This window comes from Epinephelus moara, chromosome 4, assembly GCF_006386435.1.
Source record: "Epinephelus moara isolate mb chromosome 4, YSFRI_EMoa_1.0, whole genome shotgun sequence".
Lineage (NCBI taxonomy): Eukaryota > Metazoa > Chordata > Actinopteri > Perciformes > Serranidae > Epinephelus > Epinephelus moara.
Genome location: NC_065509.1, coordinates 14,265,092 through 14,280,975, shown reverse-complemented (window position 1 = coordinate 14,280,975; position 15,884 = coordinate 14,265,092). Strand labels below are relative to the sequence as shown.

The window sequence follows — 15,884 nt, the reverse complement described above, 5'->3', positions numbered from 1 at the left end:
AATAAACAGTAATTCTATCATCAAGGAACACACTTCATTTAAGTAAACAGAACGATATTATCTCTCATAAAACAATGTCTTGGTTCTTCTCTCCACTGTCCCAACAATCACCAACTAGGGTTTAGCTGAAAAAAACCCTCATACACCCAAATAGATCTGAAAATATGCTGGCTCTATATGTGCTAAAATTAATGTTTATTTAAAAGGAGCCTGGTGGGTTTGGTGGTGGCAATTTCAGGGCTGTTTCTGGTTAAACTAAGAGGATCGTACTCCCTCTTACTCTTTAACAAAAAGATCAACTCTAATGTCAGACACCAAGAATAACAATCTGACCCTGTCAGTGACAAAACCTAGCACTGTTAGTGGACAAACATTGACAGTGAGAACATTTCCCAAGTGGTTACATTGCAGCCTGTTTTCACCACAACTGTTGTTCCCATTAGTCATTTAGACACAAAATCACAGGAGGATAGGCTCTAGGTGGAAAAATGCTCAATTCACCCTTAAATCTGAAAGTCAAATTTGACAAGATGTCCTTTTTGTTTGTTTAAAAGACTAACAGTTAAGGAATTAAAGGAGTGATTTGGAATTTTTAAAGCAAACCAACACTAAATAGACGTTTTCTTTAAAGACATACTATGCAGGGTTCACTTAAAAAAATGTATCGACTCACACAGAAGTAATCCCTCTCAAGCATCACTTATCACCCACCAGAAGTGTGTGGCAGTGTGTTTTACTGCAGAGACTCTGCCTTCTTCCTGTTATTTTCTTATTTGCTGTGTTTGGGATGTTTTTATGGGTGTACCCCCACAGGTTGGGACTTAATGAAAAGGTAGTGACCAGGTGTCAGGCTGTCAGCAGTAAGCATATGACAGACACAGCACTAAAATAACAAAAACACAGCCAAACAAAACGCCAAACGAGAGCAAATCCGAGTTTGGCTTTTACTTTCACTTTTACTGGTGAGCGTGGTTACTAACAGTGACACACAATCCTGCATTTTATACCTTTAAGTAAACTTAAGGTTGTGTTTATATTTAGTGAGAGATATATGGAGTAAAATTTAAGTTCCGCCTCCCTAGGCAATATGTGTGACTAAACAGATTGACTAAACAGACCAAGCCAGATTTTGCCAGTAAAACAACATCAGTAGACATCAGATGCTTGCAAATGACTCCGCAGTCAATACATACACATACCTCCCAGTCCAGAACAGAGGCTTGCCACTGGGCGATCTTATCGATGTTCTCCAGTCTCCTCTTCCTCTCGTTGATCTGCTGAGTGACGTTCCGCATTACTGCCAGTGCTGCTGCCACGTATCGATAATCACTACGGACACAGTGTATACATAATTACTCCAGGGGTGTTAAAAGGAAAAGTTATAGTGCTTGGAGATTGGCCACCCTTTAAAAAGACATGTAATGTTGCAGTAGTGAATGATACAGAGTAGCCTATTAAAGGACTGGGGTTATAAACTCAAGTAGCAGCAGTAAGTCTGCTGGAACACAGTCAAAATAACACACTGCTATTTAATTCTAATCAGCCACTTTCTCTATCCACAGTTAACTCTGACTGCGTCTTTGCTAACTGAGCTGGATTTATCCCTCTGGCTTTAGATGTGCAATGGATCCAATCCTCACTTTGGAAGATAATGCGTGTGTGTGTGACAGTGTTGTGTGTGTATGTGACAGAGAGCAGGCCTATATCTGGCAGATTCTCTGCAGCTCCTAACAGTCAAACACTGTGATCTGGCAGGCAGAGCTGGCAGAGCTGGCACCTGTCCCTCTCTGGCTGAGAACGCGTGGTTTGTGAATGACCTGGAGCTGGCTGAGACACGCTGAATCACTTACACCATGTTTCTGTGGGTTTGCACGCATGAGTTTGCACATCTGGATGCTCGCGTATCTGCAAATGTTTACATTGTGTACTGTGCTCCTGTGCTGCGCATGCAGTGTGTGTGTGGGGAATGTTTACGCTTGTGTATGTGCCAGCAAAAGCCTAAACTCATATTTAATCTGTGATCTATTTATATCGCAGAGTTCTATGTGATGATCACATGGCCATGTGTTAAAATGAAAATGATTTGATTGATTGTGAAATGCAGAACTGTAGTGTGTGTTCTTAGCACAACTGAGATTCCTTGATAAAAGTTTTTCTCTATAACATTCACAGAAAGCTGGCAAAACAGTGCAAATAAAATTTGTTTCAGTTCATGCATGGATAATCACCACGTCAGTAGAATAACCCCAACACCTGCTACGGCTACATTGCAACACAGTGCATCTGGAGAACAATGATGCATCAGTAATGGCCTCTTTTTTAGAAACTACCAACAAAAAGCAACACATTCAGCGGATTAAATGTGACCTTGGCCAAAATGTACAGTACCTGTGCTCCTGCGCAGTGTATTTGAGAAGCTCAGCCAACTGGAGTGGATATTTGCAGATTTTCTGGACAGGGGTGAGCAAGAAGCCGTCTATGGCAATGTCAATCATTTGCTGGAGGAGGCGACAGGCCTCGAAGAAGTGCTGGTACCTGCCATCCCTCATCAGTTTGCTCAGCTCCATACAGGCATCCAAATGGTTATTACAGTATTCTGAATAGATCCAAAAACCATCTTGCTGTAGATTAAAGGAGCAGAAAGACACACGATGAGAGAGGGAAATATGTAATGAATCTTCTTTTCAATAAAACATGCCGGAGACTGAAGAGAAGAGTGCCAATGTGTACAGACAAAAGCAACTGCGGTTACTAAAATTTTTATTAGAGCTGTTTTCGCAAGATCATGACTTAATTATCTCATTATCCCGAGATAAACTGTTTGCTGGTGACTTAATTATCTTCACAACTTCACTGTTATCTCAAGATAACGAGATAATTTGAGATAACAGGCCTAACAAAATTATTAGCAATTATGGCTGCTCTCAGCTGGACAGTGTGGATATGTTTATTCAAACACATTTTAAAGCATTATCAAAGTGTGTTAAAAAGGGAGAAGAAAACACTACTTGAACTCACGTGTTCTAAAAAGCATGGTCCAATTTCAGAGAGGTGGGGTTCCTCTGTGTTGTACTGTTTCTCCAAGTCTCTAACAAAGCCCATCTGGAAGCGGTAGATGTCCTCGATGTTCCCAAAGATGACCTTCAGCTGGTCATCATTGAACATGTCCACACGCTTCCTACACTGGCGCAGGTAGCCCTGCAACGAAATGGGTTACAACTGCTGTGAGGCTTTCAAAGACAGTCCTGAATTGTGACATAGCTGCAAGGCTCAGTCAGAGAGCTGCTGCGGAAAAGTACAATGTAGGCCACAGTGTGTTTCATCTCATCGCTATTTTTGTTAATTCTTTGTAATAAACATGTGAAGCCACTCCTTCGATATAATTCATTTGAATCAAAATGAACTCTGACTCTGAAGCTTCTGTAGAGTCAAAAACAATTTTGTGTAGGTCGAACTGTGGCCTCAATTTGTCAGTCCAATTCTTGTGGTTAATTAAATGCCCTGAAGCTTCGGCACTTTGGGAAAAGATTTGCTGTAAGAGGTAGGTTTTTGCTATTTCACACTCCACCACCCAGAATTTTCTCTGTTTATGAAATACACATGCTAAACCTTTTTGTTTTTTGCTCCTAAAGTCCAGTTCGATGCAACTAATCAAAATTAAAGCTCTGTTTTAAATGTAAGAAAAGTCTTCCGTATCCAAGGTAAGCGATGGTGCAAGATTAAATAAATCATATATAGACATGTATATATTAAGATTCTTCTGTTATGGTAGCCATTACAGTCATGGATAGGGCTGCACTAACTTTTACTTTCAGTTTTGATTATTTTCTTGATTAACTCATTAGTTGTTTGGTCTATATAATGTCAGAAAATGGTGAAAAATGTTGATCAGTGTTTCCCAGAGGCCGAGACGATGTCCTTAAATGTCTCGTTTTGTCCACAACCCGGAGATATTCAGTTAACTGTCATAGAAGAGTAAAGAAACAAGAAAATATTCACATCTAAGAAGCTGAAATCAGAGAATTTTGACTCTTTGTACTTTACTCATACCTGTTAATTTATTGTCAAATTAGTTGGTGATTAATTCAATAGTTGACAACTAATCAATTAATTGATTTATCCGTGCAGCTGTGGTCGTGGAGTGTTCCATTAAGAACCAGAAAACTGTCAACAGCCCAGTGGCGTTGTGACTTAATGTGCACAGGCACTCACAGCATCTTTTTACTCTAATTAGCTATCTTAAATTCTTAAACCCTTCACTTTAACAAAAATAAAAACCCAAATTTTGAAAATAGTTTTCACCTTGTCTGTTTCAAGCACATCAAACTCCTCTACTACCCCTTCTTGCCTGTGCTTGTTTATAGCAAGTTGAAAAAATGCTGGGTCCTCCCACAGGCAAGAACTGTGGAGGTGAGAAGGTGAAATTTACGCTTTATTGCAACTATTTTTAAACATTACGCCTCACCAGCAATGCAGACAAATATGGTATGGTACATACAGAGGATTAAGGAAAGATGATGAGATAAGCAAAAATTTGCACTAGAAAATCCTGCCCACCCAAAGTCATGATGCAGGTGTTTTGTTCTGTGTTCCAATACGACCTCTATGAAACTAGCACAGATGCAACGGCTGTGCTGGTGATAAACAACATTTTAGAAATAACTGCTTCACATGAAAAATAAAATTATGCAATCTTACTTTCACTAGCTTGCATTTCTGTCAGTCATCTCTGTATTTTTTACAGTATCAGCAAGAAGACCGACCAATGGCAAAAGACTACTGTACATAACAGTGTGTCATGTTGTTACTGCTACAACAAACAGAAAGGTGTGTAACAGTCACTGATTATAACTATGGTCTGCCTGTTTTCAATCACAAAACATCTGAAAATGTAACTGCCAGATCATCAGTTCATATTAACATAATACAGTTCAATAATCTTCTATTCCCATAGACGTTTGTTTCTATTGAACCAATGATGAGGGACAGGGACAGAGTCATTATGAGCTATTGTCACACTCACAAAGATAAAACCGCTCCATGTTAGACACAATTATTTACTGAGTACATACTGTAGCTGTACTGTACATGCATACATGTATTAGGTTACACAGTGGCCAAGCTAGATTAGGCACGTTAATAATATGTCTAATACAGGGAACGCATATCAATGGGGAAGAGATTTCAACACAACACCTGCAAAAAAAACCCCTGAAACCTTTAATGCAGAACGGCATTGTCAGTAAGAGTTAGCATTAGCACAGTGAAAGTTTTGACAGGAAACTTGGTAGAGTGTGCAGTTTTTGGATGTAAACCCTGGAGCTTCCTTCCACTATTTATAAAACACACCATTGTAGCAGATAATGTACATTTGACAACCATTAATGCTGTGTCAGCCACTGCCACTTAGCCTACAAGCTAACAAACAACATAAACGAATAGAGAATGCTAACTACACTAAGCATGTATGGTTGAATCTTTCCAATGTTTCCTCTAACACTAATACTAGCAATCTTGATGCACACAACTCTTTCACTGGTCAACCTAGCGCAAGATAAACCTACTGCTAGCAACAGTGGTCCAGATCCAGACTTTCTCAAAGACATGTGAAAAGAGAAAGAATAGATCTGCTTCCAGACCCTTTTCAGAGTTTTTTTTTTTTTTAAATTTAAGGTGTAGTGTGTACCATTTCGTCAACATGTTCTCATCAAAATCCGTCAAATATTGCCACTTGGCCGGCAGACTTTGATGTCAAGGTGCTAGGTATGCTAGATATTCTCCTGTGTCTGTTGTTTATGCTCTTGGACACCATGTCAGTTTATGTTTGTTACATGCATTGTGTCAAAATACACTTCATTTTCACAGGTAATGTACAGTTTCTACTCATTAGATGCATAGTCTAACGTAGGTAAAACACCTTGTTTTTATCTTTAATTCCCTGTGCAAAAAAAGCATGTGGTTAGGTTTAGAAAAAACAAACAAACATGGTTTGGCTAAACATTCACACAGGAAGCAAATGGCAGCCTCCTGGGTGAAAGTGGGTGCAAAGGACCCACCCACCTTCACTCCTGCCCACCAAATCAGGACTATCCTGCTCCTTACATTACATTGCTACATGCAGCATTATCAACTGATGCACCTGTTACAGTAGTATGAAATCACTGACGAGCAGCCATATTCGACAGGTTGGGAATGAGAACGGGCTGATTTAGCCGGATCTAACAGTAAGGGCTGCAACCAACTGAAACTTTTCCTGTGTGCCAAGCATGAAGGAGAACTAAAGTGGCTGAAGCAAGAGTCCAAAACACAAATGGCCATATCAAGAGCCAGTGTTTAGTAGTCCATTCTGGGCTACTGTAGATCAACATGGTGGACTCCATGGAAGAGGACCCACTACCTATGCAGATATAAACAGCTCACTCTAAGGTACAGAAAAACACAATGATTCTTAGTTTCAGGTGATTACACACCAATGAAAACATAATTATGAAAATTATAGTCTATTTCTGCCAGTGTGTGTCCCTCCCTAAACCCTACACACTGGAACTATTGAGTGGGAAAACCATGTCAAACAAAATAGTACGTATTTTAAAATGTGTCTGGAGGTGGACTTTAAATCTCTGGCTATAAATATTACATCCTTATTTTAGATTCAGATTGGACATGTCATGTTTTGAGATTTTATTACTGCTATGCTAAAAATGTAAAAAATGGCAAGGCTCTTGTTTAATTTTATTAGGTGTGAATTCTAGCCTGTCACTTCAGCATGAATCATAATATAATGACAAATTTAAGCTGGACTAGATCCCTCCAAGTGTGGCTGCTGCCACCACTGTGTACAATCGACAAATTGTGTCTTAATATCTAAAAAAAAGAACTATTTTTGGACTGTTTTGAAAACAACAGAAAAAATATGGCTTTAATACAAGTGTGAATGTGGGAGTGTTAAGAATTTATACTAGACCCTTGTGTAGCATCAAACGGGCTGCTTCTTCTCTAATACATGCTTCAGTTAATTCAGCTCCTTTTCATTTACCTTTCCTATTGTGTCTTTGGTATTAAAGCAGCGTGTGTGTGTGTGTATGGATGTTTGCACGTGTTTAGTACCTCACAGATGTCCTTGAGGTGTTTGATGTAGTGTCTCTCTGTGCTCATGATCTCATTGATGACGTTGGCTCTCATCTGGTCTCGGTTTTGGAGGGGCGAGCCCAGACACAGGCAATCATTGGTTGGGTCCAGGTGCCCGTTCTGCACCTCGCTGGTCCCCTCAGCTGGCTCCGCTCCCCCGTCCTCCTGGTTCACCCACAGCTGAGTGCAAACACATTCACACACAAACACAGCCACACACACACACATGCAGTTGAATAAGACATGTGCTCAGTTAAGTGTTAAGTGAATAATCTGATGAAAAGAGTGTTAGTAAACAGATACATTTAGGTATTCATATTACAAAATCTTTGTCATATAAGTGGCACTACTCCCTCCTCATGAGCATGAATGCACACAGGACACACACACACACACGCGCCACACACGTGAACACACACCTCACACACACAGAGCTTCATTTACAGGGTCTCTGGTAGTTTGGCCAGTGAGTAAAACTGTTGGTCCAGCATTTCAGAAAGGTGAGGAACAAACTGCCAAACACTCCAGAGTTTAAAATAAGCCTCTTTCTGAGACTGGTGCCCAGAGGATATTTAATGCCCAACTTCGGCCCTGTGTGTGACTCAAAAAACAAAAACTTCCCCTCTGCACATATGCATGCATGAACACTCACACACAACCTCACAACTTCCTCACCCATGCACTCACCAACACGCACAGAACCACATAAATAGTGTATTCCACTCTTGCTCATAGAAAGGGCCAAGTGTGCGTGGTTTCAGATGTCCAGCAGCCAACACCTGATGACACACAGTTTGCCAGGAGAACATCAAAGAACCGACGGGTAGAATGCCAAACACAAGATGAGAAATGCAGCGCCACAGACAAGCAGAGTGACGGGTGGTAGAGCACTGACTGCAGACGAGAACTAGTAGCGCAGCATTAAGACTGAGAAATAGTCAGAGTCAATAGTAAATGGAGTACTGAAAAAATAATCAATATTTAAAATAGAAATGTCCATGAATGTTAACAGGAATAATGATTCCATAATCCGTCTAATTCTATGTGAATACAGTTGTAGAATTTGAGTGCAGGCCGTTAAGAAGACATTTAACATTACTTTACTTTTGACTCATCAGTTCTGCCTCTCTATCGACCCCGTTGAGAATGGTGTGAAAAACGTCATGGGAACGTTAATGTTTGGTAATGTCGAGGGTACGTTGCGTGGACAGACTGGAGCGGGCGGGTGGGCGGGCAGGCTGGATGGGTAGATGAAGCTGGGAAAACGCACCTTTGACGTGGTGTTTTGGAACCGTGGAGTTGCTATGGGGTTGATATAGAAAACCTGTTTTGTTTGGGGCTGAGGAGGGTGGGGTTCCACCTTGGAGAGAGAGAATGACAGAACAGAAAGATACTTTTTGGTTGACAGTCAGTCAGCCTGTCTGCCCTGCCCTCTCAGGAGTGAATATGGAAGGGTGGACAGGTGGGAATGGCCATGAGGAGTGTCTGGGAAAGGGGGGTGTGTGCTCTGCTGTGGGAGGCCTCCACCTACAACCAGGATGCTAATTCTTCCTTTAATAAGTTTACTAAAACAAAAAAAGTATGGGATATCATGCAGTAGCTGCATCAGACCTTTGTGTCGGGTTAAGCTGAACTCAAATATTGGTGAGATTATATAATCACGATGTAAAGTGAGGACGTTGTAAATTTAAGTGGATTTCAAGGGTAGGAGTTGAAGTTGATGCCAAACTAAAAAAGGGGCTCATCAGCATCTTTGTTTTATTGTCCCTGAACACACGATAAAGGCACTTAGCTAGCTATTCTCTGATCTCTTGAGTGTTATGTGTTATCCAAATAAAGCATTATTCAACAGCGTGTCTGTGTGTGGAGCAGGCATATAAATGTGTGTGTTTCGTGCATGCGCACCTTCCTCTTTGTATTTATTAGCTTGTGTGCATATGTTCATGTGCCTCCATTGCTGTATGTGTGTGGGAGTGTGTTGTGTCTATGGTCGCTGGCCAGCCATGGCTGCAGCTAACTCACCCGTACAAAGCTGGCAGGGAACCATCCTTCCTCCTCATCAATCTGGCCCCACCACCAGTCCTTGTTGGAGGCGTCCAGCACCTTGATGACGTCACCGGCCTTAAACGCCAACTCCCGGTCCGCCATGGTCACATGGTCCCATACCGCCTCAGCGTTGACGATTGAACCTCCACTTATCAACTGGAGAAATCGAAAGGAAAGACAAGCAATATCTTACGCTTTGTTCTCATAACGTGGAGCCACTGCTGTGGAAACACCACTATGAAGAGCACTGCAGACACTGACCAATAAACACGGATCCATGTGACCTAAAACAGCATATAAATCAAATTTAAAAGTGATTGTAATTCAGTACTCAGCCTCATTTTGGCCTCGATTTGTGTGAATCCTTGTTGTTAAACCCACTCAGATTACTAATGGATGCAAATACACACCCTCAAAGCCAGGGCCCACTGGCAGCTTAGGGATTGCAAATAGAACAACACAATAGCCGACACAGACCACAGTACAACACAACAAAATGCGACAACACAAAAAAAAAAAGGCAGAGCCATTAGTGGAGAAACAACACAGCGTTCAGAAGCACAGCACCAGTCTCCACACAGGGATGGTAATTGGCCCATTATGACATTAGAATAATTACATGTGTTAATGTAATATAAATGCTGAGGAGCAAACAAATGTGAAGGGATAATCTCCCTTCCTTCATGCTGTCACCGGGGCTTGTTATTTTATCAGCAGCAGTCTTTGACAAAACATGGAAGGATGACTCATCAAATCTTTTCTATTGATTTTAGCATCATGAATAAATAATGTGGACATTATGCGACACTGAAAATAAATGTTTAAACTGTACAACTGGTGTGCATGTACATGAGCAGAGTATTGTTTTGTGGGCGTGCATTGTGGCGTGGTGTGTACGGCCGTGAGAGCCTGTCAGGTGATCAGTATTCTTTAGGGGGTTTTGCAGAGGCTAAAGGTTGTTCTCATTAAAGGACAAGAGACAGCAGACAATGTTCCTGAGAAGGACCTGGGTCTGACATCATTCATCTACCAAACAGCCTCACCATCCATCACACTGAGGACTCAGCTTTGTTGCCTTGAGATGAGCACAAACACACACACTTGCACGTGCAGCTGCACTTTTTAACTTCACAAGCATTAAACCCCTGCATGCATCTGTGGCACAGCTCCAACTGTTTGTTCCAATTGTTCTCTCCAAAGTAGTGTTCATCAGCATTCTCCAGTCCAGAGCTAACCATGCATCCAGTCCCTGGGGCTGTGGGCAGAGCAGCCAGCGCTAACCAAGCCTGACAGGAGCTGCTTAGGCTCTAGGTAAGGAGTTATCAAAGGCCTGGAGACAGGGATGTCACATGGATGGACACTAAATTAGTTCTTTACTTGTATTAAGGCTTCTGCATATTAATATTGAGCTACTGTTACTTTCTAAGTGGAGCTTGCCAATGTTTTTTTTTTTCCTTCAATCCTTTAAAATTGCTCTGCCTCTTATAAAATGAAATCCCCAGATAGGAAAACCTTTTAAAATGCACCACATCACTCCAGCAAAAATATGCTATTCCACCTATATGCTGATGCAGTGTGTTCGTAAGACGGTCCATGAGAAGCAGCAGATTGTGTATACGTGTGTTTGTTTGTATTCATCCGAACCCCCGTGAGGATCTAAGCTCTCAGACTCAGCAGCTACGTTGCCCCTTCAACCTGTGGACAAGCCTACTTCCCTGATGGTTTACTGAGACAGCTACAGGGGATATAAGCCAATCAGGGCCGAGGAGTGAACATAGGGAGGGACGGCCATGCCTGTAAGGGAGAGAACGGCCGTCGTCATGGCGACAGATGAGGATGCTTCACTGATATTGACAAGATGATGGGATGAGGCAAGGACACTTCAGGATGCACCAGAATATTTCCAAATTTAGGTGTGTGTGTGTGTGTGTGTGTGTGTGTGTCTATGGGAGCTGACACAAAGAGTGACCACTGAATAGCTGCACTCTGTCATTAAATACTAAAGTGACAAACCAATCAAATTAGAGAATCCAGTAATATGATAGTTTTCACGTTGATGTGAAATGCAAAAGTACACAGTGTAGGCCTCTGCCTGCAGGTTTAAGATCAAAGATGTCACTGAGAAGGTTGATTGAATCAGCCCACATGAGGCTGGGAGCTGGGGTAACAATAGATCTAGCCTATATCTCAAAGCTCTCCACTACAGGAAGAGAGGAGGATTACCGCAAAAACATGTGTCACGCTGCCATGGAAACAGCACCAATGAACTCAAAAAGATTTCAAAAATCACATTGTTGATTCAGGAAAAGGGATTTGATTTAAATCGTTCATTGCACTACTGGATAGTTTAAAAAAACAAAACAAAACACAAGAGTAGTTCAGCTCAACGTGACCACCAACATCTGACGTTAGGACCTCAGCCTGAAACAGCACACATAGAACAGATGAGCCTTGGCACTGAGGTCAGTCTTGCTTCCTGCTCCCTTACTGTAATGTCTACTCTCCCTAATCCACTGCCCCCCTACCCCCAACACCCCTTCAGGACCACTCCATTTTCAGCCCCATTCACTCCAAGCACAATCTCTCCAGTCCCCATCAATCTGCTGTAATATAGCCAACAGACGGAAAGAGTGAAGGAGAGAGATAGAGATCCATTCACAGCCAATGTTCCTCCCTTCTCAGTCCTCTCCTTCCCCTCATCCCTCCATCTCCCTAATGAGATCAGCACTGCCCTCTCCAATACATTGCATCCTTTTTTCCCTCTACATGTCTGAATAAATTAAAAAGCATTACATAATCAATCTTCCCAATTCCTGCCTTGGCACAACCTCACACCTAGCTTGATCAAATGGCATAAAGTAAACACATAAACACACAAACACAGAGAAGTCTTGCCACAATACTCATCATTACCTGTGTGTCTACCAGCTGGAATGACCTATGTCATCATTATGGTTACACTGCAGTTACAACATCAAAGATCAGAGGGCGAAGCAGCTGTCTTTAAACCGCAAAACCTGTATTTGGGTCAATGCAAATGAAAGCAGAGGAATCTATCCTTATACATGGACATTTATGACAATGCTTCATGTTTCATGCTCAAGCACAGACATGGAGACTGACAGGGAAACATGTGCGAACAGAAAGCCGATTCCCTCGCTTATATCATCTTTGCAGCACAACACATCAGCATTCACTGCACTGGCAGCTCCACTGCATTCCAACATCCTCCTCTATCTCTAGCCATAGCACATCTGCACCAAAGCACCTACAGCATCCCTGAGCACACACACACTCACACACACATACACGCCTTTAGCCAGCCTTACCATGTTTGTGGCATGAAACTGTTCAGAGAGTGTATGCATGGAGAAGTCCGGTTCATACAATCATGATAATTAAATCTCTTTTGGAAGTGGTCGAGGTGATGGTCCTCCGCAAGAGCTGAGCCTGCGATGTCGAGTAACAAGGTGCTGTATTCCAGAAAGAAGCTTCTCTTTCCGACGCACTGAGTGAGTCTCGCGGTCCGTCCTCCCTGTGTCTGCCAACCCTCTTATGTAATACACTTATACCCTGAGTCTGGGAGCCAATCAAAGATGCTCTGCCTAAAACCGGTGAGAAATACACTCACATCCTCACACACACTGTTGTCTCGCTCGCACACACCATCCGCGCATTGACACTTCTGACTGCACAGCATTTAACAGTGCTCTATTAGAAGGCACCTGCCCTGGAGGGATTACAAATGTGTGAACACTTGGGACGTGTGCACGACTCAGATTCAAAGAGGAACTACAGATAACACCCACCCAGACTAGCTCACACACTCACACGCTCACATATGTGCAACTTAGCATGCTCACGTGCTTACATGTGAACACGCATCTGTAAGTAGGACTGGGTTAACACTAGCTAGCCACCTGAGCCATGATAACCACTGCAGTATGCACTATTAGGATGCTATGTTTACAGTCCTGTGGGGGTCCCCTCTAGGAAGGATGTTTATGCGTTGTACCACAGTGATGAAAACACCAGCCCACATGCCACGGCATGTGATGGAGGTATCTGTGTTCATAATACATAGCTACCAAACACTCCTTTCTACACTTACAGTACAACATTTACCACTTAACTAGAGACACACAAAAAACACATGGCACTTAGCCTTGAGTGTGAGAGAGCACATACAGTATCTTCAAAAAAAAAAAAAAAAAAACCTAGCCTGCCTACCATCCCTATTTATAGGACTGTCATGGACAGCTGTGAGATAGGCTTTTAGCATATCTATTTCTGACATTCATTCAACATTCATGACACCTGCCTCCTATCCTTTATTAGATTATGCCACTGCATGTGGGGGAAAAGGAAATGGGCAGTTTTTATCTCCATCTGACAAGCCTTTTCACTTGGAGGACATTTCATCTGTAAGAAATACGCACATATACTGATGCATATTTTATTAGCCACTATTTAGTGACCAGGTGTAATAATGTGTAGGCTTTGGAAACAGGTGCCACACTGAAATGTTGCAAACTGGAGAAATATGAATATTGTGAGCTATGAAATGGGAGCTGAGTTTAGCTGCATCTAAAATGGGGGAAACCTGGAGTGACGAGGCCCTCCTTTATTAGGCCTAGCCCTGCCTGCTATTGGTTACTGTTCAGCTGAGATTACAATGATCCTCTAGAGTCTACGATCAGCAACACAAACCTCTCACTTGCACCGCTATTTGCTACAAATATCACATTTACTTCAGTGGAGGAGATCACTCACTGCCTCAGCTATCAGCTGCCATATTGTGGATGTGGCTACAGTGGATCACAATAGCAAAACAAGTCCTGACGCAGCAGTAGGCTGTTGTTAAAAAATACCATCAGATTAATTTTTCATCTAAAGAGGGAATTATTATAGAATAAAATTAATCCATGCGCATAATCCACAAAATACAACATGGAGGAGAGAGGGAGAGCGACGTAGGGGGGACATGTTTATATGCGGGGGATATGAATTTCCAGTCACCACAGAAAGGGTAAGAGCATCACAGATCTGTATCCGCACAACTACGACCACCACCAGACAACACTAGCTATCACAAACGGTGAGAGGACACAAGACATAACGAAGGATTGGGGAGGGGGGTAACAGAAATACATTATGTTGTACCAACGTCATTCATTTCAACGCGTAGCCGTGATGGAGCGCCGGGTGTCCCCGCTCTCGACCAACGCGCACTGCCTTTCTCTCCTCTCCTGTGTGAAAGTGCGCTGCGCTGCGAACCGGGCCCCAAGCGCAGATCCATTAACGAGTACCGAGGATGAACATCAACAGCACGTTCACAAGCACCAGAACCGCGATCACCGTAAACACCGCGCAAGTCTGGACATCCAAGGCCATGGCGCAGCGCTGCGGGCCGATGCTGAGATGCGCTCTCAGTGACGGGCGGTATTCAGCTCTCCCCCGTCTAGACACGTAGCCTCAAAGCCACTGAGATATCCACCATTACAGTTAGGCAAGAAATGAAGAGAGAAAAAAAAGATGCCCCTACGCCTCTTCACAATACGCGATGTAATTCATAAAGGCACGGGAAGAGATGCATCATTCCTCACCATCATCATCGTCATCAGTCTGCACCGCGATTTCTCCCCGCTAGTCAACACCTGCCGGTGCTTCGCCTCTTCCCCTAAACCGACCGACTCTCAGGCCAATAGATTCTCAAAGCAAACAAGAGAGAGGCTGTGCGCAGGCTGGTCGCAGCTGCCGAGCTGCCTTCCGGTGAGTGGGGACCAGAGAGATCGGCTGTGAGGCTGAGAGGCGGTCCTGTATTAATACTGATCAGTGCTCCACTGCCAGACTACCGGCTTCAGCCATCACCTACAGTCGGGGGAGGGGCACAGCCAGCCCCTCGCTCACTACATCGACCACAGAGGCCAGAATCATAACCTCATTCATCTCCCACCCCGTCTAAAAATATCACCGTGCCGTGGTGATTTATCACTTATCATTAACAGCCCGTGATGAAGGAGAATAAATGTCAGAATAATGGATGCACGTTTCTCAAACTGATCACCATCTTATAATTTCATTGGCGTAATGTCAGCCTTTTCTGCCAATTTGTCTGTGGCCACGCATCAATCAGATACAGTATGCCCAGTTGATCAGATAATCAACCACATTTGCACCCTGGATTGCCACTGGTGCAGACCGACATCACTGATGCAAGCGGCTGTCACTTAAAGGGTGCCATCCATGGGCATCTGCATGATCAAAAATCAATTTTCTAAAACAGATTTTAAGAGAGAGAATGTGATGAAGCCAGGAGTCCAGACTCACAGCTCTACCTTTCATTTTTATTCTCCAGCAAAATGCACACCACATGCTTTGAAATGTGAACATGTCCAGAAATAGAAATAGAAGATTTTCACTGCAAAAAAGTTAAAATATAATTTTCTCAATCCACCAGGTGGGCACTGAGAGACATAAAGAACACATAAAGTTTAGGGCAGCAGCTAAGTAGGTTGCAAGGTGTTTCAAGCTTAGCACTCTTTCTCTGACAACATCAAGGGGTTTATGTTGATGTAGTTCAAAAAGTAAGGAGAAGGTGAAATTGACATCATCATTGCATATGGTTACAGCTATGGTAGAACTGTCTTTTAACCCACAATAGTGTCATTTCATAGTGTTTTTCTCTTAAACCCTCTGTACTTGTAAAT

At 42.7% G+C, this 15,884-nt stretch overlaps 1 protein-coding gene across 9 annotated transcripts in view; it reads right to left on the bottom strand.

The window, feature by feature from the left end:
• The window catches only part of LOC126389415 (rho guanine nucleotide exchange factor 9), a 49,252-nt gene that overhangs the window by 13,158 nt on the left and 20,210 nt on the right, over positions 1–15,884 (bottom strand). For 3 of the 9 annotated variants that reach the window (XM_050043092.1, XM_050043095.1, XM_050043094.1), the window contains 6 exons: positions 9,151–9,330; positions 8,399–8,488; positions 7,108–7,308; positions 3,019–3,198; positions 2,389–2,621; positions 1,200–1,329 (listed from right to left, as the gene is read on the bottom strand). In XM_050043092.1, the coding sequence (XP_049899049.1) occupies positions 1,200–1,329; positions 2,389–2,621; positions 3,019–3,198; positions 7,108–7,308; positions 8,399–8,488; positions 9,151–9,330 (1,014 nt within the window). Of the gene's footprint in view, positions 1–1,199; positions 1,330–2,388; positions 2,622–3,018; positions 3,199–7,107; positions 7,309–8,398; positions 8,489–9,150; positions 9,331–12,503; positions 12,585–14,337; positions 14,754–14,780; positions 14,998–15,884 lie in introns of those variants that run through there. The other 6 variants (XM_050043099.1, XM_050043096.1, XM_050043100.1 and 3 more) reach the window with 6 other exon arrangements.